We start from the raw sequence: 24,389 nt of genomic DNA, 5'->3' as shown, positions 1-24,389 counted from the left end.
CGTATAAAAAAAATAAAAAATAAGATAAGATGAGAGAACAAAAAAAAACAAGCCTTATTTTAAATCTATAATAATCAGGTTATAATATGATACTGTAATTTTCAACAGATATAAATTTTACAAAAACATACTAAAATAAGGCTTGAATTAATTAGCTACTTATATTCTGAAAAATGGCATGTTGTGAAAACGTTGATGATAAAATTCCATCAGAAGCACGACCAGAAGACAATACAATGAAAAAACCTACTTGCATTATAGTTCTTGGGATGGCAGGATCTGGAAAAACAACATTTGTTCAGGTGACAGTCGTCGTCGGCTAAATAATCGCACTTATTTTGCCTTGTTTACACATTTTTAAAACCACTGCAAAGCCATATCATAAAACAAAAATACAATACAATACAAGAATGTTATATGAATGTTAATTGAAAATCTTTATACAAAGAATTAACTGTTGTTACTGATTTTTTTTAATTAAAAAATAAACTGCATGTACAATTAGTCCAAATAATTATGACGTCTGGCAAGGCTATTTTAATTTTTTTCTGGGACGCCTTCCTGTCAATGTGGGATCGAAAAATACCCACAGCAGACGGCATGATTATCTGGACTACATGTACAATATACAAATACATGTTGAATTTTTTTTTGTAATACACCTAATCGCTAATCCCAGCTGAACTTGAAGCAGCGGCTTGATCTTTTGATGCATACAACAATCACTTTTCCATTGTGAAGTCAAAATTTTACTGGAACCTGTGTGATATCTAGTAATGGGGGACAAATAGCAAAAAGGTGTATTGAAAAGTATACTACATGTACTTTACCTGTAAAAGGGGATGAAGTTTGTATGATTTTTTTTCAATTCAAACATATTTAATCTTCAAAATCTGTGAAAAAAGAAACAGAAATACTGTGACGTTTCTGATTTTGGTTCTGTCATGTCTTTTGTTAGGGATTTTAGTTTTCACATTATTTAAGTTATGACATCCATGACATCAAACTCAATGTAAACAAAGAAAGATATTATCAGATAATGTTATTTCATATCAAAGAATTATTAAAAAAATAAAATTTGTATTAAGTTCCTTCTTATATTTTACTAGACTGATAAATATATATATTTTACTCAAAGTCTCATAAAAACGAGACTGTAAAAAGGAAGAAGAAACATGAATTCTGTCCAGATGCAGGAATAGAATAAAAAGTGACAAAATAGTTAGGCCAAATAAAAAAGCATGTGTGTTTCCTGTTTCCCTACCTACCCTATATTTTAAGCTTAGAAATAGCCTACCCTAAAGTTTTTTTGGTCATTTTTCAATAAGCACTGTTAAAGTCAGGATTTCTCTCCCATAGACTCAATGTAAAAAAAAATGGTAAAATAAAAAAAAATCCCTACCTACCTATCCTATTTTTTTCAAAGAGGAAACAGGAAACACACATATTATTTTATTTGGCCTTAACAATGGGGTTGAGTTCATTTTAACAATAAAAAATTCGGGAAACTTTCCTGATTTTTTTTTTATTGATTTTTGTCGAGCCTGCAATTTTTGTTGCAGAAAGCTCTACATAGGGATAGTGATCAGGTGGTGGCGGTGTAAGCTAGCTTCTTAAAAGCCTTATATTTTAGAAGGTGGAAGACCTGGATGCTTCATTCTTTGTATATAGGTGCCTCATGTTACGAAGTTTCCGTCAGTAACATGTCCAATGTCCTTGACCTCATTTTCATGGTTCAGTGACCACTTGAAAAAAAAGTTGATTTTTTGTAATGTTGAATTCTCTCTTATTATAAGTAATAGGATAACTATATTTGGTATATGCGTACCTTGTAAGGTCCTCTTACCCGTCAGACAGTTTTCACTTGACCTCAATCAAAATTAGCAGAATGAAAAATTCAGGAAATTTTCCTTTTTTTTGGTGTTTTTTTTTCTACTGTAATCATTGAATTGGTAATAGGGGACTTTGTCCCCATACAAATGCTTTTGAAAATCTTGTCCATTATAAAAAAAATGATGTTTGTGTTGAATTTTTTAATTACAACAGTACAGTACAGTTAAACGAACATGTTACCAGACTCCACAAGCTGCAATTATTCACTGAGTTACACCAAGACACTCTGACATGTCTGATATACCTTTCTCAATTCTAGTAGAAATTTGAGAGTATCCCCTCTGACATGACTGACTTGCTCTAGACTAAATCTGGCATGGTATCGTGCCATGCTAAATTGCTTTAGATAAAATGCCTAAACAACCCTAAGAGTAGATAACAGCCAAAAGCCACAAATGGGTCTTCAATGCAGCAACTGGAGATAGGCCTCAGCTGGACCCTCGATAAAAATGACAACTAGTTCAGTGAAAGAGGACGTCATGCTTAATTAACTCCAAAACATTTAAACATGTTAAATGAACTAAAATATAGTTTTATACTTGTCCGTCGTTCCGTTATTCTGCAACAAACCATTATACAAACCTTTTTTTTAAACTCCTTCAGATTTTGAGCTGATTTTTTATATCATGTTTGTGAGCACATGGTGTTTTTGAAATTGCAGATTTTTCAATTTTTGAGACAGGCCATTCTTGTCGTAAGGACACATCTAGGTTTATTTATTATTTAATCGAACTGTTTTCACCATTATATTTTACAGAGAATTACAGCTTGCCTTCATGCAAAAAAGAAGCCTCCTTATGTCATTAATTTAGATCCTGCAGTCCATGAAGTACCTTTTCCAGCAAATATTGGTATGTGGACTTTATATGTGATATATTTTTGTAATTTTTAAATACATTTAACATGTTTAACATTATATTTCTGTGACACCTGTCCTGTTTCAAATTTTACTAATATAATGTCATCACAAAAAATTTTGGAAATTACAGTTTTTGGGTTTGGTCAGAGAAAAAATGTTATCATCCTATTATTTTTTTTGTAAATAACTTCATATGATTATTTTTTTCTATAACTGGAAGAAATTATAATAATTGGATCTCTCATGTATCATCATTGGATCATGTACATTGTAAATGTCTCAAAGAAGTTAAATTGAGGAAGTCTTGAAAAAGAAAGATTTAGATCTGCTAAAAAAGTATACGTAATGTTTTTGAAATTTGCAAATAGTGTAAAAATTTTCCTTAACAATTCAACTTAATATTTTTATTGTAAGATTATTTTACACTTAAATTTTTTTTGTGAAAAGGGCTACTGACTACAAGGAACCCATTAGATCACAATGTGCCATGAAGACACGAAAATTGATGATCATAAAACATGACCAGTATTACAGACTAGATACATTTTCATGATTGTAGTATAAAATAACAATGCAACATGTTATGAAATCAAAAAGATTGTGGTATGATTGGCAACTCTCAGCCTGAAATCAAATGAGGTACAGAAATTATATGGCAACTAAAGCAAAACTCTTAAAGCATAGCAAGCTATTGCTCATTGTTGCTGTATGTTAATTTCTATGTCATCTTGGTCTTTTGTTGAGAGTTGTCTCATTGCATTGGCAATCATACCACATTCTTTTTTTTTAACAGGTTTAAAGATACAATAAAAAAGACCCATTTTCAGTCAGAGATATAATTCTATAGGGTTATCACAGAAAATAACTTCCGTGTGTTATTACAGATACTTTCATGAGTTGTCGACTCTTTATTTCTTAAATTTTCTAAATCTGTAAGAACATATGTTTGTTATTTGTAAAATATTTTGATTTATAATGTGTTCTAGGGAACTCTTGAGACTTTGCGCAGAAACTAAATGCATAGCCTTGATAACTTATTTGTTATTAAATTATTACATTTTGGGTTCACCATGATAAATCAATGAGACAAGGCTTTTAAGAGATAAACTTAGCTGTAGTAACAAGGCTCAGTTATTAAAGGAATGTAACTTATTATATGAGACACTTGGGAATTACTGGGAAGCTTGCGCAGAACCTCATTACATGCTCCGGTAAATATTTCTTACAATAAATTAAAATACATTGTATTTAAGCATGATGTATATTTGAGCAAATGCTTTGGAGTGATATATAGAAACTGTGATAACACCCTTTAGTTATTACAGGTGTATTTTTTCTGTAATAACATAGGTTTTCTATGCAAAATTGGCAAACTATGAACTGTTATATCTTTCTATAGTTAAGTATACATAAGGACAATAGTAATACCAATAGACTTGTATACATTTTAACTAAACTAATGATGTATATTCTCTTTGAAACATGTAACATACATATGTTATCACAGTTGACAGTTCTTTGATTTTTTAGTCCACAATAACAAATTTATGTTATTTTTCTGTAATAACCCTATTGAGTTATATTCCTGACTGATTTTGACGTGTTATCACTTTACATGCACACACTTTTTTCATAATGAAACACTTTCTTTTGTATCCCTATGATAGTGTGTAATTTCATATATCATGATGCTAAAACTGATAATCTCTTTTCAGATATCCGAGACACAGTTAATTACAAAGAAGTGATGAAACAGTATCCTTGGTTACAAGTGTATGATATATAGGTTGTTTCAGAGCATTGAAGTCATGTGATTGGTTTAAGTGACGTCTTTGTCTGTGTTAGTATGACTGTCGGTAGGCGAGCAGTTCTGGAAGGTACAAGTTACCTGTGCTTTGGTGTATCAAGATTTGAATATTACATTTCCATGATAATTGTTGTAAATTTCAAGTTTATAGAATTAAAGAAATGCGGTAAATCTAAGGGAGTGAAGGTTACAGTTCAATCAGGCAAAGTTGATCTTATTTAGTTTTGGTGGTTCTATTTAGACCTGTTGTTGTTTTATACAACTGCAAAAGATTTGTGTATATAGTTTTCATGTCGTCATACAAAAACTTGTAGTTTTCAAACAATCTCTGAATACAAGGGTGTGGATCTCTATAAAATTGAACAAAAGGTTCAATACCAAGAAAGGAAGGTTGAGATTGTTTTTGGAGGTGATGGTCAATCGTTTAGGAATTAGGGGCAACAAATATATATGCATTTTTGAAATTTCAGGACAATAACTTTTATATAATTGTATTTTGATTGCTCTGAAATTTCCACAAGGGCACAAGGTTCAGTTCCACAAGTAGAAGTTTGGAACTAATTTTGGGGGTAATTGCCCAAACCTTTCAGGAATTAGGGGCCAAAAGTGTCCAATACAAGCTTTGTTCTAGTTTCATTTATTCTGTGTCAGAAACCTATAATGTGTCAATTATTTAATTACAATACAAATTCAGACCTGTAGCAAGCTTGAATAATGTGTCCCTTTTTGCCACAGCTGTTCAGGGTTGGACCTCTGTGGTTGTATCCAGCTGTGTTTGGCAAAGCACATTTTTATACGACCGCAAATTTTGAAAAAATTTTCGTCGTATATTGCTATCACGTTGGCGTCGTCGTCGTCGTCGTCGTCGTCGTCGTCGTCGTCGTCGTCCGAATACTTTTAGTTTTCGCACTCTAACTTTAGTAAAAGTGAATAGAAATCTATGAAATTTTAACACAAGGTTTATGACCATAAAAGGAAGGCTGGTATTGATTTTGGGAGTTTTGGTCCCAACATTTTAGGAATTAGGGGCCAAAAAGGGCCCAAATAAGCATTTTCTTGGTTTTCGCACTATAACTTTAGTTTAAGTTAATAGAAATCTATGAAATTTTGACACAAGGTTTATAACCACAAAATAAAGGTTGGGATTGATTTTGGGAGTTTTATTTTCAACAGTTTAGGAATTAGGGGCCAAAAAAGGGCCCAAATAAGCATTATTCTTGGTTTTCGCACAATAACTTTAGTTAAAGTAAATAGAAATCTATGAAATTTAAACACAAGGTTTATGACTATAAAAGGAAGGTTGGTATTGATTTTTGAAGTTTTGGTCCCAACAGTTTAGGAAAAAGGGGCCCAAAGGGTCCAAAATGAAACTTTGTTTGATTTCATCAAAATTGAATAATTGGGGTTCTTTAATATGCCGAATCTAACTGTGTATGTAGATTCTTAATTTTTGGTCCCGTTTTCAAATTGGTCTACATTAAGGTCCAAAGGGTCCAAAATTAAACTTAGTTTGATTTTAACAAAAATTGAAACCTTGGGGTTCTTTGATATGCTGAATCTAAAAATGTACTTAGATTTTTGATTATTGGCTCAGTTTTCAAGTTGGCCCAAATCGGGGTCCAAAATTAAACATTGTTTGATTTCATCAAAAATTGAATAATTGGGGTTCTTTGATATGCCAAATCTAACTGTGTATGTAGATTCTTAATTTTTGGTCCAGTTTTAAAATTGGTCTAAATTAAAGTGCAAAGGGTCCAAAATTAAACTAAGTTTGATTTTAACAAAAATTAAATTCTTGGGCCTCTTTGATATGCTGAATCTAAACATGTACTTAGATTTTTGATTATGGGCCCAGTTTTCAAGTTGGTCCAAATCAGGATCTAAAATTATTATATTAAGTATTGTGCAATAGCAAGTCTTTTCAATTGCACAGTATTGTGCAATGGCAAGAAATATCTAATTTCACAATATTGTGAAATAGCAAATTTTTTTTTAATTAAGAGTTATCTTTCTTTGTCCAGTATAGTAAGCAAGAAATATCTGCAAGAATTTTTTTTAATTGGAGTTATCTTTCTTTGTCCAGAATCAACTTAAATCTTTGTTATATACAATATACAATGTATATTCACTTTTTACTACCAACTGATAAATTTAAATAATCTTTACCATTCAGTGATAACAAGCAGTTTTTTTTACATCATGTATTTAAATGAGTAGTAATTGTTGCAAACTCCATTAGAATATTTTAATTGAAATTAGTTTTGGAATAAGGGGATGTGAATAAAAAATTGGGTTAAATTTTTCTCATTTGAAATTTCATGAATAAAAAGAAATTTCTTCAAACATTTTTTTGAGAGGATTAATATTCAACAGCATATTAAATTGCTCTAAGAGAAAACAAAAATTTTAAGTTCATTTGAATACATTCATTCTGTGTCAGAAACCTATGCTGTGTCAACTATTTAATCACAATCCAAATTTAGAGCGGAATCCAGCTTGAATGTTGTGTCCATACTTGCCCCAACTGTTCAGGGTTCAACCTCTGCGGTCGTATAAAGCTACGCCCTGCGGAGCATCTGGTTTGTTTTATTATCAGCTTAGTATCTTATAAATTTGGATTTTCAAACTTTTGGTTGTGAGTATTCCTCGTCAACATGGGCAAAATTGTTCAAAAAATAAATATACATTTGTTGTGTGCTCAGGAATCAATTTTGTCTTTTAAATGTTTTTACCTGCGTGAATTTTCTTTAACAAATATCAAGGTATTCCTTAGGACCAAATGGAGGGATAGTGACTTCACTTAATTTATTTGCTACAAGATTTGATCAGGTAAGAGTTTTCATATCATATTTATGATAAGTTGGTTATAGATTTATAAATGGTGGATAAGAAAGGAGATATGAAAAATATACATCAATTAGACAGCAACCTAACAACACAAAACAAGAAATGTCAATAAACAGTCTTCAAATATAGACGCAAATCTACAATGGGGTTAAGAAATGCTGTGATCTGATTTAACAGAGACTTCCATAACACTGCTTTCAACAGGGAAATATTCTAATGGACAAAAAATATTTTAAAAAAATAAAATCAATGACATGATTCTTGACTCAGAAGTCAGGACTGGGCAGAACTTCATGACCTAAGCAGGGCTATTAGTTTTACCAACATTACCAAAAGCGAAAGCAGGTCTTCTAACCAATTGATAGTGTTAGTCTGTCTAAAACACCTTGCCTAGAAAATTTCTGACAAAGTTATCTTGGCTTTTACAAGCGATTGATTTAATATTTAGTCTGCAGCTTGATAATTGTAATTATGTTGAATTGTTGTGTGTAACCATTATCCAAATTTGTAGCACTGCACACCTGGTATTTGTCTTGTTTTAATTCTCTACCATATGCCATACATTCATCATGTTCATGTGATATTAAGAATTCTATAGGCAGTATATTAATAGATAGCAAAAACAAAGGTAAAAATGAAATAATACTTAATGATACTTCTAAATTCTAAAACAAATGCTCATAGATTTTGCAGAAGTACTTCAACTGCTGATAAAGTTTGATATTTTTAATGCCATGTTTTAGAATTCATTAAAGATTTGATTAGAATGCATGAAAGGAGATGTAGTGCATTTGTTTATATACCCATAGTGTATATATAGAATGATCAGGTTATGGTCAAATTGACTAATAATTCTATTTAGATATAGGAAGATGTGGTGTGAGTGCCAATGAGACAACTCTCCATCCAAATAACAATTTAAAAATTAAACCATTATAGGTTAAAGTACGGCCTTCAACACGGAGCCTTGGCTCACACCGAACAACAAGCTATAAAGGGCCCCAAAATTACTAGTGTAAAACCATTCAAACGGGAAAACCAACGGTCTAATCTATATAAACAAAACGAGAAACGAGAAACACGTATATATTACATAAACAAACGACAACTACTGTACATCAGATTCCTGACTTAGGACAGGTGCAAACATCTGCAGCGGGATTAAACGTTTTAATGGGCCCAAACCTTCTCCCTTTTTCTGAAACAATAGCATAACATCACAACATATAAAAACATACGATAAAATATCAATTAGCAGACTTAACTCAATCAAAAAATTTGCCTGGTTTTATTAAAGTTTTCACTTTATATAATGATAAAGATATAAGAAGATCTGGTATGAGTGCCAATAAGACAACTCTCCATTCAAGTCACAATTTGTCATGTTTACCATTAATACCATGTTAACATGTATACTTCATTTTTTTACATTGTCTTATCGGGGCCTTTTATAGCTGACTATATGCGGTATGGGCTTGGCTCATTGTTGAAGGCCGTACAGTGACCTATAATTGTTAATGTTTGTGTCATTTTGGTCTTTTGTGGATAGTTGTCTCATTGGCAATCATACCACATCTTCTTTTTTATATTGGTTGAATTGATTAATTTAAACATTCCAAAGATATTGACCATCGCAATTACTGTTGATACATATTCTATGTCAGATTTTTCATCGTTTGTTGCTACTTATACTAAATCTATTTCTATTCACTCAGGTCATGAAATTTGTTGATGAGAAAAGTTCAGAAACTGAGTAAGTAAATTATTGGGAATAAAACAAACTTTTCTATTTTAAGATTATCAATTATTTTAAGATGAGAAAATTCAATTAAATGAAAAATGACCCTTTCTCCATCTGCTATGGTTTGTAGAACTATATGAAATATTTTGTTTTTGCTGCTTGTGAGGTGATGTGAGTGCCAATGAGACAACTCTCCATCCAAGTAACAATTTATAAAAGTAAACCATTATAGGTCAAGGTACGGTCTTCAACAAGGAGCTTTGGCTCACAACAACAGCAAGCTATAAAGGGCCTTTTTAATTACACTTTAAGATATTATTGGTCTCATTCGGTGTTCAGAAACTATAAGCTCTCATGCAAATATTTAGATCCATATATGGACCATAATTTGCTATTGGGCTCCGTTTCCTATAACTATAGAAAAGTGATAAAATGTGAATTACTGTAAGAAAAGTTACAATACATCTAAAGATGCCATTTTTTTTATCAACATACAAGTATATGCTACTCTTCCCATAGAAATAAAATTAAAATATACGAATTTCAAAGATTCTACAACCGTATTTTTGTGTCGTTTCTCGCGTTACTTATTGCTTCCGAAGAGCATAACGCTGACTGATTTATAGATAATCGTCACTGGCAAATTCGTAACTTTTGCTTTCAAATAACAAAGAACATCGACCAATAAGAATAGTGAGAAGAAAATGCAGAGAACTATAAGTATTTATGTAGCAGATGTAAGAACAGTGGCGTGATTTTTGTGTCCGATTTCGTAACGCAATTTTTAGATGATGTAATCTGCTTTGTTGTAATAGAATTCTTAAAAACGATATGCAAATATGAACTCTCGCGAGATGTTCAAACAGGTAAATCCGAGATGATTTACATTCTTGTTTTGATCTTCGTTATAATTAAGTAAGAAAATTACGTTGTCGTTATGCGTTACATTTCACACGAAACAGAAGTCCAGTTATTTATTAAAATTGTTTTTGTCCTTAAGTTCTAACCATTCCTGGTCATACGTGACTAACATGTGATAACGCCATTACGGCCGGATGTACGAAATACTAGGTCTAAACATTGTTTTTGTTTCCAAGGGATGTTAACAAACATAATCTGTAGACTTGTTTCGTCTTGTTTAAAAGAGGAAAATACAATTGTCAAAGAGATTGCGCCTGTGGTCTGTTATTTTTCCTATGTGCATAATGTTACATACAATCTCGTGTGAAAATAAATGCCCAATGACTTGACAAAATCGATTTCATATTTGACAGACGTTAGATCACACTTTGTTTCCCGATAATGACGTGAAGAGTCCATGGAAAAATCAATCGAAATACGTCTCTTATCATTGTACCAATGCTCGTTGGATTGATTTAACTTCAGCAGTAAATATTACTGGATATTTTAGGTGAATAAATATAATTTAATAACAAATACATGTTAATATACCGTTACACTTAGAATATACAAAGTTGGAATCCTGTCACAGTTTTTAATTAATATTTTTTATTCATGTTCTGCAAACACTTATCAGAAACGCAATAAACTTGTCAAAGGAGAAGTAAACTTTTACCATGCATGACTTGAAAGGAAGTACTTTATTGATTTTAGCCCACTAAAGTAGGTTAAAATGTGGAAACCATGTAGATGGTGTACAGGTCACAAGTATCACATTGTGCCTATTTTAAAGATTTTAATTCCAAGTTAAAAGTTTTTTTCTTTACTGGATTTAAAGAATGTTACATTGCCAATGATTTGGAATAAATTGTATATAACTGGAATATAAAAACCAAATATAAATACATTTTTTTTGCTTAAACATCAAGATACAACGATTATGGTATCCTGTATCAATGGAGAAAATATGGAAAATTCTGAATAAATTGTACTAATTGTTTTCAAAACAAGCACATATTTAGGAGTTTTATAATACTGTTACATTTAAGATAGATTTTAAGAAAAAGTATATTGTTCAGATTATTTTAAGCAGATTTTGCAATAAAATAAAACTAAAAAAATGCTTTCGATTTCTTATGGTTTCCTGTCAGGTTTAAAAAAAAACTTTAATATAACATTGAAAATAGATTTTAAATATTAACATGAAGCAAGTAACACTAGTAATGGTGTTTATTTATGCCTTTTGAATTATATTGTGCAAAATAAAGAAAATAAAGATTGGTTTCCTGTTTGGTTTCATGTCACGTAAACGGTGAATCAAAATGTATTATTTTTTTCTCGAAAAACTCAATTGTTCCATTCATACTTTTCTAACACCAACACAACCCACAAAATAAAAGTTAAAATTTTAGAACTTATAAAAAAGGATACAAAAAGAAACCAAAGGCCGAATACCAAATTATGGTCCATATTGATATAATCACTAACATGACTGAAGACATGTAACTTTTACAAATGCATGAAATGCAGAGATAAAAGAACCACTTTTTATACGACCGCAAATTTAGAAAAAATTTTCGTCGTATATTGCTATCACGTTGGCGTCGTCGTCGTCGTCGACGTCGTTGTCGTCCGAATACTTTTAGTTTTCGCACTCTAACTTTAGTAAAAGTGAATATAAATCTATAAAATTTTATCACAAGGTTTATGACCACAAAAGGAAGGTTGGTATTGATTTTGGGAGTTTTGGTCCCAACATTTTAGGAATTAGGGGTCAAAAAGGGCCCAAATAAGCATTTTCTTGGTTTTCGCACTATAACTTTAGTTTAAGTTAATAGAAATCTATGAAATTTTGACACAAGGTTTATGACCACAATAGAAAGGTTGGGATTGATTTTGGGAGTTTTGGTTTCAACAGTGTAGGAATTAGGGGCCAAAAAAGGGCCCAAATAAGCATTATTCTTGGTTTTCGCACAATAACTTTAGTTTAAGTAAATAGAAAATAATGAAATTTAAACACAATGTTTATGATCACAAAAGGAAGGTTGGTATTGATTTTGGGAGTTTAGGTCCCAACAGTTTAGGAATTAGGGGCCAAAAAGGGACCCAAATAAACATTTTCTTGGTTTTCGCACCATAACTTTAGTATAAGTAAATAGAAATCTATGAAATTTAAACACAAGGTTTATGACCATAAAAGGAAGGTTGGTAATGATTTTGGGAGTTTTGGTCCCAACAGTTTAGGAATAAGGGGCCCAAAAGGTCCAAAATTAAACTTTGTTTGATTTCATCAAAATTGAATAATTGGGGTTCTTTGATATGCCGAATCTAACTGTGTATGTAGATTTTTAACTTTAGGTCCCGTTTTCAAATTGGTCTACATTAAGGTCCAAAGGGTCCAAAATTAAACTTCGTTTGATTTTGATAAAAAATTAATCGGTTGGGTTCTTTGATATGCTGAATCTAAAAATGTACTTAGATTCTTGATTATCGGCCCAGTTTTCAAGTTGGTCCAAATCGGGGTCCAAAATTAAACTTTGTTTGATTTCATCAAAAATTGAATAAATGGGGTTCTTTGATATGCCAAATCTAACTGTGTATGTAGATTCCTCATTTTTGGTCTTGTTTTCAAATTGGTCTACATTAAAGTCCAAAGGGTCCAAAATTAAACTTAGTTTGATTTTAACAAAAATTGAAATCTTGGGGTTCTTTGATATGCTGAATCCAAACATGTACTTAGATTTTTGATTATGGGCCCAGTTTTCAAGTTGGTCCAAATCAGGATCTAAAATTATAATATTAAGTTTTGTGCAATAGCAAGTCTTTTCAATTGCACAGTATTGCGCAATGGCAAGAAATATCTTATTGCAAAATATTGTGAAATAGCATTTTTGTTTTTAATTAGAGTTATCTTTCTTTGTCCAGAATAGTAAGCAAGAAATATCTAATTGTAAGAAAAAAAATTATTTGGAGTTATCTTTCTTTGTCCAGAATCAACTAAAATCTTTGTTATATATACAATATACAATGTATATTCACTTTTTACTACCAACTGATAAATTAAAATAATCTTTACCATTCAGTGATAACAAGCAGTTTTTTTACATCTTAATATTTTATGATGTATTTAAATGAGTAGTAATTGTTGCAAACTCCATTAGAAATTTTAATTGAGATTAGTTTTGGAATAAGGGAAAGGGGGATGTGATTAAAAAAAATGGGTTCAATTTTCTCATTTGAAATTTCATAAATAAAAAGAAAATTTCTTTAAACACTTTTTTGAGAGGAATAATATTCAACAGCATAGTGAATTGCTCTAAGAGAAAACAAAAATTTTAATTTCATTAGAACACATTCATTCTGTGTCAGAAACCTATGCTGTGTCAACTATTTAATCACAATCCAAATTTAGAGCTGAATCCAGCTTGAATGTTATGTCCATACTTGCCCCAACCGTTCAGGGTTCAACCTCTGCGGTCGTATAAAGCTACGCCCTGCGGAGCATCTGGTTAAATTTTATTTTGAAAACTTTTTTAGATACACGACTCAACATATTTTTGAATAAGACATGTTTGATCGAATTGAACGATGTGATATAGTCATGTGACCGAGTGACATATTTCTGACTTTATTATATAATTTTTCTACAGATATATAATATTGGACACACCAGGTCAGATTGAAGTATTTACCTGGTCAGCGTCTGGAACTATTATAACAGAAACATTAGTAAGTTTGAAGTATTAATAGGGTCAAATTATTCACAAGGCAAACAAATTAGGAGTTATCCTTCAAATCTTTGTTCACTTGATAGCGATGGCCATATATTGATAAAGTTCATAGTAGTCATGGTAGTGTTGTTGTTGTTGTTTTTGTAAGGAATAAGGAACAAAAACTATTTAAATTCAAATTGTAGTTTAATTTTAGAATAATGTGTGCTGGCAAGATTAAAAGGTAAAATCACAAAAATACTGAACTTAGAGGAAAATCAATTCAGAAAATCCATAATCACATGGCAAAATCAAATAACAAAATGCATCAAAAAAGAATGGACAAGAACTGTTATATTCCTGACTTGGTACAGGCATTTTCAAATGTAGAAAATGGTGGATTAAACCGGGTTTTATAACTCTAACCCTAGGCCTCTCACTTTAATGACAGTCTCATCAAATTCTGTTATATTTACATTGATGCGTTAACTAAACAGACACAATAAATAAAATAGTCAAAATATAGGTACATCAGTCAACATCGTATAACAATTTTAAAAGGAACAATTTAACAGAACACAAAAACATCTACAAACACATTCATTGATTTGAGTGTCTGACGTCAGAAAATTTTATACGTCACATAGATTTGTCTTTCAATGTGCATACAAACAATTTTAAAATTTACATAGGCAATGTTAGCATATGATACACAGTTAAACATACCTTTACACTCAACCCACATTCAAACAATGAACTTATGTGTTAATCAGCAAAAATGAGGGGGGATAGGAGGAGTCCTGATCCCGAAATCCCGGTCCTAAAAACATGAAATCCTGAAATCCGGGGATTAAAAATACGAAATCCCGAGGTCCCAAAATCCGAAAAAAAGAATTCCCAGATCCCAAAAGGGTGTATCACGAAATCCCGAGCTTAAAAACACCCGATCCCGGAGTCCTGATAAAGATCCTATCCCCCTCAAAAATAGTGATACTGAGTAAACATGTATACTGTATACATTTAAATATATATTACAAACCATAGTAACATTGTGAAGTTTAAATTTTTAAATTACGATTTTATGATGATGGTACCAAGCACAGAAACATGTCGATCAATAAAATTTCTGCAGTAGTCCATAGAGTGTTGTTGTTTTAAGACTCTCTACAAATCAAATATAAAAAATAGATCATTTTTATATGTAAGGTCATGAAAATATTTGATTTAGCATTTCAAATTAATTCTAACTGTAAAAGATTACTGTGTATCATGTTTATTGATCCATCTGCAGTCTGTACCAAAATTTTAGACCTGCAATAACAAGAATAGCGCTAACAGTGATATTTCTGATTTATTTTCAGGCATCCTCTGTACCAACAGTTATAGTTTATTGTATGGATACGTCCAGAAGTGTCAATCCTGTTACATTTATGTCCAATATGTTATATGCCTGTAGTATTCTGTATAAAACAAAGCTTCCTTTTATAGTTGTTATGAACAAAGTAAGTAGTCTAAAGGTAGGGGGGGGTGTAGTAGTTTATTGTATGGATACGTCCAGAAGTGTCAATCCTGTTACGTTTATGTCCAATATGTTATATGCCTGTAGTATACTGTATAAAACTAAGCTTCCGTTTATAGTTGTTATGAACAAAGTAAGTACATGTAGTCTTAAAATAAGGGGAATGCATGCAATAATTTATGAATTTTTTAGTTGCTTTGGAACTTATTGATTAATAACGCATTAATGCTGAGTTCTCAAGTAATTCGAATTTCGAGTTAAATTTGCATTCCAAAAGTTTTACGTCCTAACGTCTATTCTAATGCAAATTGCAATGCGCGTCAAATCAGCTTTACTGTCCTGATGACGTTAACTTTTAATTCATATTAACAAACATATTTCCAATGTGAATTAGATAATTTGAATGAGCCAATTTGAATCAATTCGATTTAAAAAGAAGAGTTTGTGAACACAATCAGCGAATTTGATTCACATTCGTTTTAAATTCAATTCGAATTAAATGTACATGTGAATGAGGCATAAGAATCACCAAACAGCCTTAAAAGACCACATGAAACAAATCCTCCAACAAATAAACAAATGAACTGAAGGACAAAGACATGCATGTTTCCTTTTGATGAACAAATCAGCTTAATCTGTATATTTTACAGTTTCCTCTTGTATTTTTAGATAGATATTGTGAACAATAGTTTTGCAGTAGAATGGATGAGAGATTTTGAGACATTTCAAGAAGCTTTAGAACATGAGACGTCATATGTTTCTAACTTAACAAGATCCATGAGTCTGGTGCTAGATGAGTTTTATAATAATTTACGGGTTTGTTCTTTATTCATGTTATACAATGATATTGTGTAAGTTGTCTAATCCAACACCTGAGTTTTCCAACACATTTTCATGGTACCAAAATAGGCATGTCCTTGCAAAAAAAAACTGAGTATTTTTTTTCTAGTCCCCTAGTGTGTCCGATTAGGCACAATTTGCAATTTGCCGTCAGTGTATTGAAGACGAATTCCATTTCATCTTAGTGTGTCCGAAATATAAGGAGCTTAGAGTAAAATTTATAAAGAAATACTACTGGTCTAGACCAAGTGTGTTTAAATTTATTGAACTTTTAAGTTTAAAGAATATCAAACAGTTAACCAATTTAGGAAAATACATTTTTAATGCATTTAAAATCAGAGACAATATTACATGAACATTCTCTGTCTGTTTACTTGTTTACTATGAAAAATTGTATTTACACCGATGAACTGTAAAGTTCAAGGTAATAAAGAATTTGAAAGTTCCACTGTAACAGCAACTTCTATGGAAATCAGCATTATTTTTAAAAATATTGGACTTTTTAAACTTATGTGTTATCATGGTTATTTCAACCTCTGTTTGGCTCAGTGGTCTAAATGCTAGCCGGTCAAGACTGAGATTGTGGGTTTGAATCCTTTCAACTCCTATATAAATTGGATTAGGATAAGCAGTTTTCCTGTTGAAGGTAGATGGTTCTCACTAGGTATTCTCGAACTCATCCAAGCAATAAAAACTTGCCCACATGGTACATAGGTCAGTGCTGAGATTTGACTTACAAAACCAAATCAATCGGTCATCTACATTCATTACATACTTTGATGGATAAATTCATTTTTCTTGTCAAGCTTAAAATAAAAATTATGGCAAATCATGGATACCAAAATTGTTTGTAGATATAAGTTTACTAATGATTTCATAGGGTTGTAAAAGAGTTGACCTCCCAAACATTTTTAGAATGAAGTGCTTCAGCCCTTCATACAAAATATACTTTGGAAGCTTTTACACTTAATGAAATTACAGCAAGAGGCATTCAATTCTTAAATAATATTTTTATTTCAGAATGTTGGTGTGTCTTCAGTGACAGGTGAAGGTATAGAGGAATTCTTTAAACTAGTAGATGATGCTGCTGAAGAATATGAAAGGTACATTTAACACTAAGATTTCAAGTGAAATGTCACTGATGAAGGGTACAGTACACTAGGTTTTCAAGTGAAAAATCACTACTGAAGAGTATGAAAAGTACAGTTTACACTAAGATTTCAAGTGAAATGTCACTGATGAAGGGTACAGTTCACTATGTTTTCAAGTGAAAAATCACTACTGGAGAGTATTAAAGGTACAGTTTACACTAAGATTTCAAGTGAAATGTCACTGATGAAGGGTACAGTACACTAGGTTTTCAAGTGAAAAATCAGTACTGAAGAGTATGAAAGGTACAGTTTACACTAAGATTTCAAGTGAAATGTCACTGATGAAGGGTACAGTACACTAGGTTTTCAAGGAGAGTATTAAAGGTACAGTTTACACTAAGATTTCAAGTGAAATGTCACTGATGAAGGGTACAGTACACTAGGTTTTCAAGTGAAAAATCAGTACTGAAGAGTATGAAAGGTACAGTTTACACTAAGATTTCAAGTGAAATGTCACTGATGAAGGGTACAGTACACTAGGTTTTCAAGTGAAAAATCACTACTGAAGAGTATTAAAGGTACAGTTTACACTAAGATTTCAAGTGAAATGTCACTGATGAAGGGTACAGTACACTAGGTTTTCAAGTGAAAAATCACTACTGAAGAGTATGAAAAGTACAGTTTACACTAAGATTTCAAGTGAAATGTCACTGATGAAGGGTACAGTTCACTATGTTTTCAAGTGAAAAATCAGTACTGAAGAGTATGAAAGGTACAGTTTACACTAAGATTTCAAGTGAAATGTCACTGATGAAGGGTTCAGTACACTAGGTTTTCAAGTGAAATATCACTACTGAAGAGTATTAAAGGTAGTTTACACTAAGATTTCAAGTGAAAAATCACTACTGGAGAGTATTAAAGGTACAGTTTACACTAAGATTTCAAGTGAAAAATCAGTACTGAAGAGTATTAAAGGTACAGTTTACACTTAGATTTCAAGTGAAAAATCAGTACTGAAGAGTATTAAAGGTACAGTTTACACTAATATTTCAAGTGAAAAATCACTACTGGAGAGTATTAAAGGTACAGTTTACACTAAGATTTCAAGTGAAATGCCACTGATGAAGGGTACAGTACACTAGGTTTTCAATTGAAAAATTACTACTGAAGAGTATGAAAGGTACAGTTTACACTAAGATTTCAAGTGAAATGTCACTGATGAAGGGTACAGTACACTAGGTTTTCAAGTGAAAAATCACTACTGGAGAGTATGAAAAGTACAGTTTACACTAAAATTTCAAGTGAAATGTCACTGATGAAGGGTTCAGTACACTAGGTTTTCAAGTGAAAAATCACTACTGGAGAGTATTAAAGGTACAGTTTACACTAAGATTTCAAGTGAAATGCCACTGATGAAGGGTACAGTACACTAGGTTTTCAATTGAAAAATTACTACTGAAGAGTATGAAAGGTACAGTTTACACTAAGATTTCAAGTGAAATGTCACTGATGAAGGGTTCAGTACACTAGGTTTTCAAGAAGAGTATGAAAGGTACAGTTTACACTAAGATTTCAAGTGAAATGTCACTGATGAAGGGTTCAGTACACTAGGTTTTCAAGTGAAAAATCACTACTGAAGAGTATGAAAGGTACAGTTTACACTAGGTTTTCAAGTGAAAAATCACTCTTCCTGGTAATGACTGATTCACTATGCACTATGTAATATCACTTTGATTTCCAGCTTAGTTTCAATACTGAGATTGTGATATAGAACCCTGCATGTGGCCAAGTGTGTTTGGTTCCTTTTCTAGTTGATCAGGATTGATAGTTTTCCTGCCAAAGGCCAGAGGAAACTCTTTTTTGTAGACTTTGTCATTCTCAACCTATGAAAAAAGATCTGCCATGATTTACTGCAAGCTGCTTTAAAGACAGATAATCTATTAATCTTGTATGGCATTTGGAATACGAAAAGTTTTATGCGAGTCAAATTCCCCAATTATAAATATGTACTAAAAATAGATATTATTGTTTATAGGGATTACAGACCACAATATGAAAAATTAAAACGAGAGAAAGAAGAAGAGAAACTAAAACAAACACAAGAACAGTTGTCACAGTTAAACAAAGATATGGATGAAAAAGGTAAAAATAATATTATGTTCTCATGTAGACAATTATTAGTTACAAGAAATCTAAGACTTTTTACTGCACAACATACTAAGAGAGAATTGAACACATGAGCTTATCTCTTTGGTGTGGTCTCAAAGAATTAGACAATGTTAGACAAGTTATAACTAGTATGGGAACTAAATGCTATTAATTTTAATACTGATATTTCACGTTAAATTGATATTTTTCGTTGGTTTCAACTTTCTAAGACATATTGTATTTTGGTGGATAATTTATAACAAATCTTCATAATATTTGTACACTTTAAAAAGTGGTCCATTTTATATAGCCATCAAGTCAAGGAAATTGATTATCACACAAAACATAAAGCATCCACAATAGAGAATAGTAGGAGGAGTCCTGATCCCAAAATCCTGGGCTGAAAAACATGAGATCCCGAGGTCCTGATCTTAAATAAATTAAATCCTGAAATCCCAAAATCAGAAGGAAGAAAATCCAGGATCCGGAAAGGGTCAATCCCGAAATCCCAAGCTTAAAAACACCTAATCCCTGAGTCCTGGTAAAGGTCCTATCCTCCCTCACAATATAAATGTTTTTATATCACCTGGATATAAGGTAGCCATTACAACATACCCGTAGCCAGGGGGGTTCGGACGAACCCCCCCTTGAAAACAAATAAGCACTGTTAAAGTCAATGTTCTTTTCGAATTGTGACTGTTAAAGTCGAGTTTGTGAGTCAAACGAATCCCCTCTTGGAAATTCCTGGCTACGGGCCTGATTACAAGTAACTTATAAGGTACAAATATCTTAAAAAAGATATAAGATTCCGTTTAACAATTTTATAACTTTTTATAATACCAGTGCAGGTATATTTATTGGAGGAGTTATATGCATATCACTGTTAAACATGTATGAGATGACAAAAGCTGAATAGATTTATAGATTATCGTTGATTATCTCAATGAGATTGATTTTCTCGCTTAAGCTGGTACAGCGAAAGTGAGAAAAGCAATCGAGTTGGGATGACCAATGATAATCTGCTTATCGCTGTTTTACCTATGACGAGGTTGTCAATTTCAATGTTAATTTCGTTAGCAACGCCACGTGGCCTCCTTAGTTTCTAGCAATAATTTTTCCATCTCAAGCGAGAAGCATGATATGAAAATTATCACAAAAAAAGATCAAAGGAAAAATGCACAAAATAGCGATAATTATAGATTATTGTTGGTCAAATCAATGATATTGATTTTTTAGTGTGAGCCTGGATGGCAAAAGGTGAAAAGCCATCTAGTTGAAAAGATAATGTGTTAATTCCTATTTTACCTACAAAGGCGTTGTTAATTTCATTGACAACTGCACTTCTGCCCTTAATTTCTAGTGATAATTTATCATATTACTCTTCTGTACTGGAAAAGGAAATTATCAATTAGTTCCCTTCTGGAGCACCTGATTTCACTCCCGGTTTTTTAGTGGAGTTCGTGTTGTTTCTTATCTATTATTTATAACTGTTGATGTAAATGTCCTCTTGTTTTTTTAGTCTTTGTTTACTCCTTGGTTTTGATTGTTATTTTCTTTTAATAACAACAAACATGTCAAATGAAAACTTCATAAAATAGTAAGAAGTAAGAAATATATAAGGCATCGGCTTACAATTATAATTACAGGTATTAAATATGACTAAGTAAAATTTATTACTCTTTGACAGGTAATATAAGTATTGGTATACAAAACACCTGGATATGAAACATATATATACTTTTTTACAGGTAAATTAAGTACTGGTATCACAATAACACCTGGATGTCAAGACGAAGATAGTGATGAGGAATTACAATGTACTATGGAAGAAGAAGGTCAGTATTATAAATTTAAGTCAAGTGTAAAGTATATAGGGGTCCTAAGTTAGGACACTTATCATTGGCTGTCTTATGTCACATGTCTGTCCAAAGTCGGGGACCTTGTCATTGGTTGCCTTATGTCACATGTCTGTCCCAAGTCAGGAATTTGTCATTGGTTGTCCTATGTCACATGTCTGTCCTAAGTCAGGAACCTTGTCATTGGTTGTCCTATGTCACATGTCTGTCCTAAGTCAGGAACCTTGCCATTGTTTGTCCTATGTCACAAGTCTGTCCTCAGTCAGGAACCTTGTCATTGGTTGTCTTATGTCACATGCCAGCCCTTAGTAGGGAAATAGTTAACTTGTCATTGGTTGTCCTATGTCACATGTCTGTCTTATGTCAGGTACCTTGTCATTGGTTGTCCTATGTCACATGTCAGTCCTTAGTCAGGAACCTTGTCATTGCTTGTCTTATATCACAAATAGGCACTATGGCAGGAACCTTTTCATATTTGTCTTATGTTACAAGTCGGTTGTTAGTCAGGAACCTTGTCATTGGTTCTCTCCTGTAATATATCAGCATGCAATTTGTAAAATTTGGTTCTATTGATTGCAGAATGGTAACATTTGATTTGTTAACAACAACAGCAGACTCTTCCCTATTCAAAACATGAGATATGGTCACCTGTACAGTGAGCACAATTTACCTCTCAGTCCAAAGATGCAGGGATCCAGTTTGCCTATAAAGCATTTAAGTGATGTTAAATGCAATGTATAATGAAGAGTTTTCTGGTTATGGAACTGATATGAATCCAACATATTGACAACTTTGATTATTTTTTTTTTAGATGAAGAAGAAAAAGCGGAGTACCATTCATTTAAAAGATTTCTACAAGCACAAAAAGACAGACAGCAACAGAAATGTGATACAAAAACAGACATTTCTCAAAATAAAGATGAAAAAACATAAATTAAGCTTACTTTTATGTATAAAATCAAAATAACTAATGAACACTAGTGGGATATAATTTTGCTGATAAATTTTTGCAACTGCTGATAGGTTTTTACTTTCAGATGAAAGCAGGGTTGGCAAAGTATTTCCCGCCCAGCCAGGGTTTTCCAGGGCTGGGCAATACTCCCTGAAATGGGTATTACTGGGCAATATGATTTTTATACGACCGCAAAATTTGAAAAAAAAATTGTCGTATATTGCTATCACGTTGGCGTCGTCGTCCCAATACTTTTAGTTTTCGCACTCTAACTTTAGTAAAAGTGAATAGAAATCTATGAAATTTTAACACAAGGTTTATGACCACAAAAGAAAGGTTGGGATTGGGAGTTTTGGTCCCAACATCATAGGAATTAGGGGCCAAAAAGGGCCCAAATAAGCATTTTCTTGGTTTTCGCACTATAACTTTAGTTTAAGTAAATAGAAATCAATGAAATTAAAACACAATGTTTATGACCACAAAAGGAATTTTGGTATTGATTTTGGGACAAAAAGGTCCTAACAGTTTAGGAATTAGGGGCCAAAAAGGGACCCAAATAAGCATTTTTCTTGGTTTTCGCACCATAACTTTAGTATAAGTAAATAGAAAATCTATGAAATTTAAACACAAGGTTTATGACCATAAAAGGAAGGTTGGTATTGATTTTGGGAGTTTTGGTCCAAACAGTTTAGGAATAAAGGGCCCAAAGGGTCCAAAATTAAACTTTGTTTGATTTCATAAAAAATTGAATAATTGGGGTTATTTGATATGCCAAATCTAACTGTGTATGTAGATTCTTAATTTTTGGTTCCGTTTTCAAATTGGTCTACATTAAGGTCCAAAGGGTCCAAAATTAAACTTAGTATGATTTTAACAAAAATTGAATCCTTGGGGTTCTTTGATATGCTGAATCTAAAAATGTACTTAGATTTTTAGGCAGTTAAGCTGCCTTATGGGAGCACCCTGGATTTGTGTGCTATCCAATAAATGCTGAAATACGTGCCATTGTTATTATCTAGCTGTCTACTATATTATTTATAACTTATTGGACAGTTTTTTCATACTTTTCATTCTGGATTACAAAAAATATGACCAGAAAAACCTTAAATAATCGTTGATTTTCCCAAAAGTTTTCAAGTTGCACATAGGAAGTAGAGCACATTAGAATCCTTATGTAGTTTATTATCCCCTGAGCTTTTGGCTAAGATGGCAAAGAACAAATGTATGAAATATTTCATCAACGAAAATTTCTAAAGACAAGCAGTTAAGATTTCCCAAATTGCAAAACTCGTAGGAATATTGTTTGTCGTCAATACGTAGTCAACTACGTATATAAGTTCAACTGATCACGCTGTTGACAGCAATTTTGAATTGGAAGACGAAATTTTCGTATCTTTTTAATTTGGTTCAAATTAGCCATGGTCCGGGGTCTGTGATACATGACCTTCCACTTTTGCAGTCGGACTTTCTACTTAATTACTAGCTACGCCCGACGGACCTTGAGAGAAAATAAAAATATAACTTTGCAAACATTTTTACCAAAGTTTCCTAAAAAACGATCTCAAACTTATATTCATCATTACTATTCATGACAGCGATGTTCAATTTGTTTAACCGCTAGCTTTATACAGAAAATCGCCGATAAATAATGTGTAAATCCGAGTAAATTCGTATCTCACTTTCTGACATAAACAACATTGTAAACAAAATGGCTGCCGCGAGACTACAATATCGGATCTGATTCTGGAAGCGGATAAAGGTAATCCCGGGTTATTTAACTAAAAAATCCAGATAGGTGACATACAGCTATGCATGGTAAATAAATTAAAACATTATAATTGAAAACCAAAATTGTTTAAAAGAAAGAAAAAGCAGAAAATATTTTGTACACCAATTTTAATGTCAAAATCCAATACAAGCATTGACAAGTGACAGCTGGGAAAAGTTTATCTAACAATATATATGTTCCTGGGAACAGTATAATTTTTTTTATCAGTGATAAATGTTGGTAATGCATGTTAAATGCTTTTCAAGTTAAACATATTGCTGCAATTTCAAGGGGAATTTTTTTCTCCTCAATTTTGATAGGTCAGTTAATATAGCTGGAAGTTTCTTCAGGAACATACATATTGACTTTATAGATATACTGTTCCCAGGTTTCTCATATATAAAAAAAATGATGGCAATGAGACAACTATCCACAAGAAACCAAAATGAGCAAAACTT

At 32.0% G+C, this 24,389-nt stretch overlaps 1 protein-coding gene across 1 annotated transcript; it reads left to right on the top strand.

Moving 5' to 3' along the window:
* Positions 1-90: 90 nt before the first annotated feature.
* LOC134681183 (GPN-loop GTPase 1-like) lies at positions 91-22,145 on the top strand. Its single transcript, XM_063540675.1, has 12 exons — positions 91-302; positions 2,651-2,744; positions 4,468-4,507; positions 7,322-7,388; positions 9,122-9,159; positions 13,698-13,776; positions 15,119-15,259; positions 15,946-16,092; positions 17,137-17,219; positions 19,243-19,349; positions 21,104-21,190; positions 22,023-22,145. The coding sequence occupies exons 1-12, from the start codon at positions 174-176 to the stop codon at positions 22,142-22,144; spliced, it is 1,134 nt and encodes a 377-aa protein (XP_063396745.1). The 5' UTR covers positions 91-173; the 3' UTR covers position 22,145.
* The last annotated feature ends 2,244 nt before the right edge of the window (positions 22,146-24,389 follow it).

Source organism: Mytilus trossulus, chromosome 8 (assembly GCF_036588685.1).
Source record: "Mytilus trossulus isolate FHL-02 chromosome 8, PNRI_Mtr1.1.1.hap1, whole genome shotgun sequence".
Taxonomy (NCBI): domain Eukaryota; kingdom Metazoa; phylum Mollusca; class Bivalvia; order Mytilida; family Mytilidae; genus Mytilus; species Mytilus trossulus.
The sequence above is the reverse complement of the archived record's forward strand: the minus strand, read 5'-3'. Positions and strand labels throughout refer to the sequence as shown.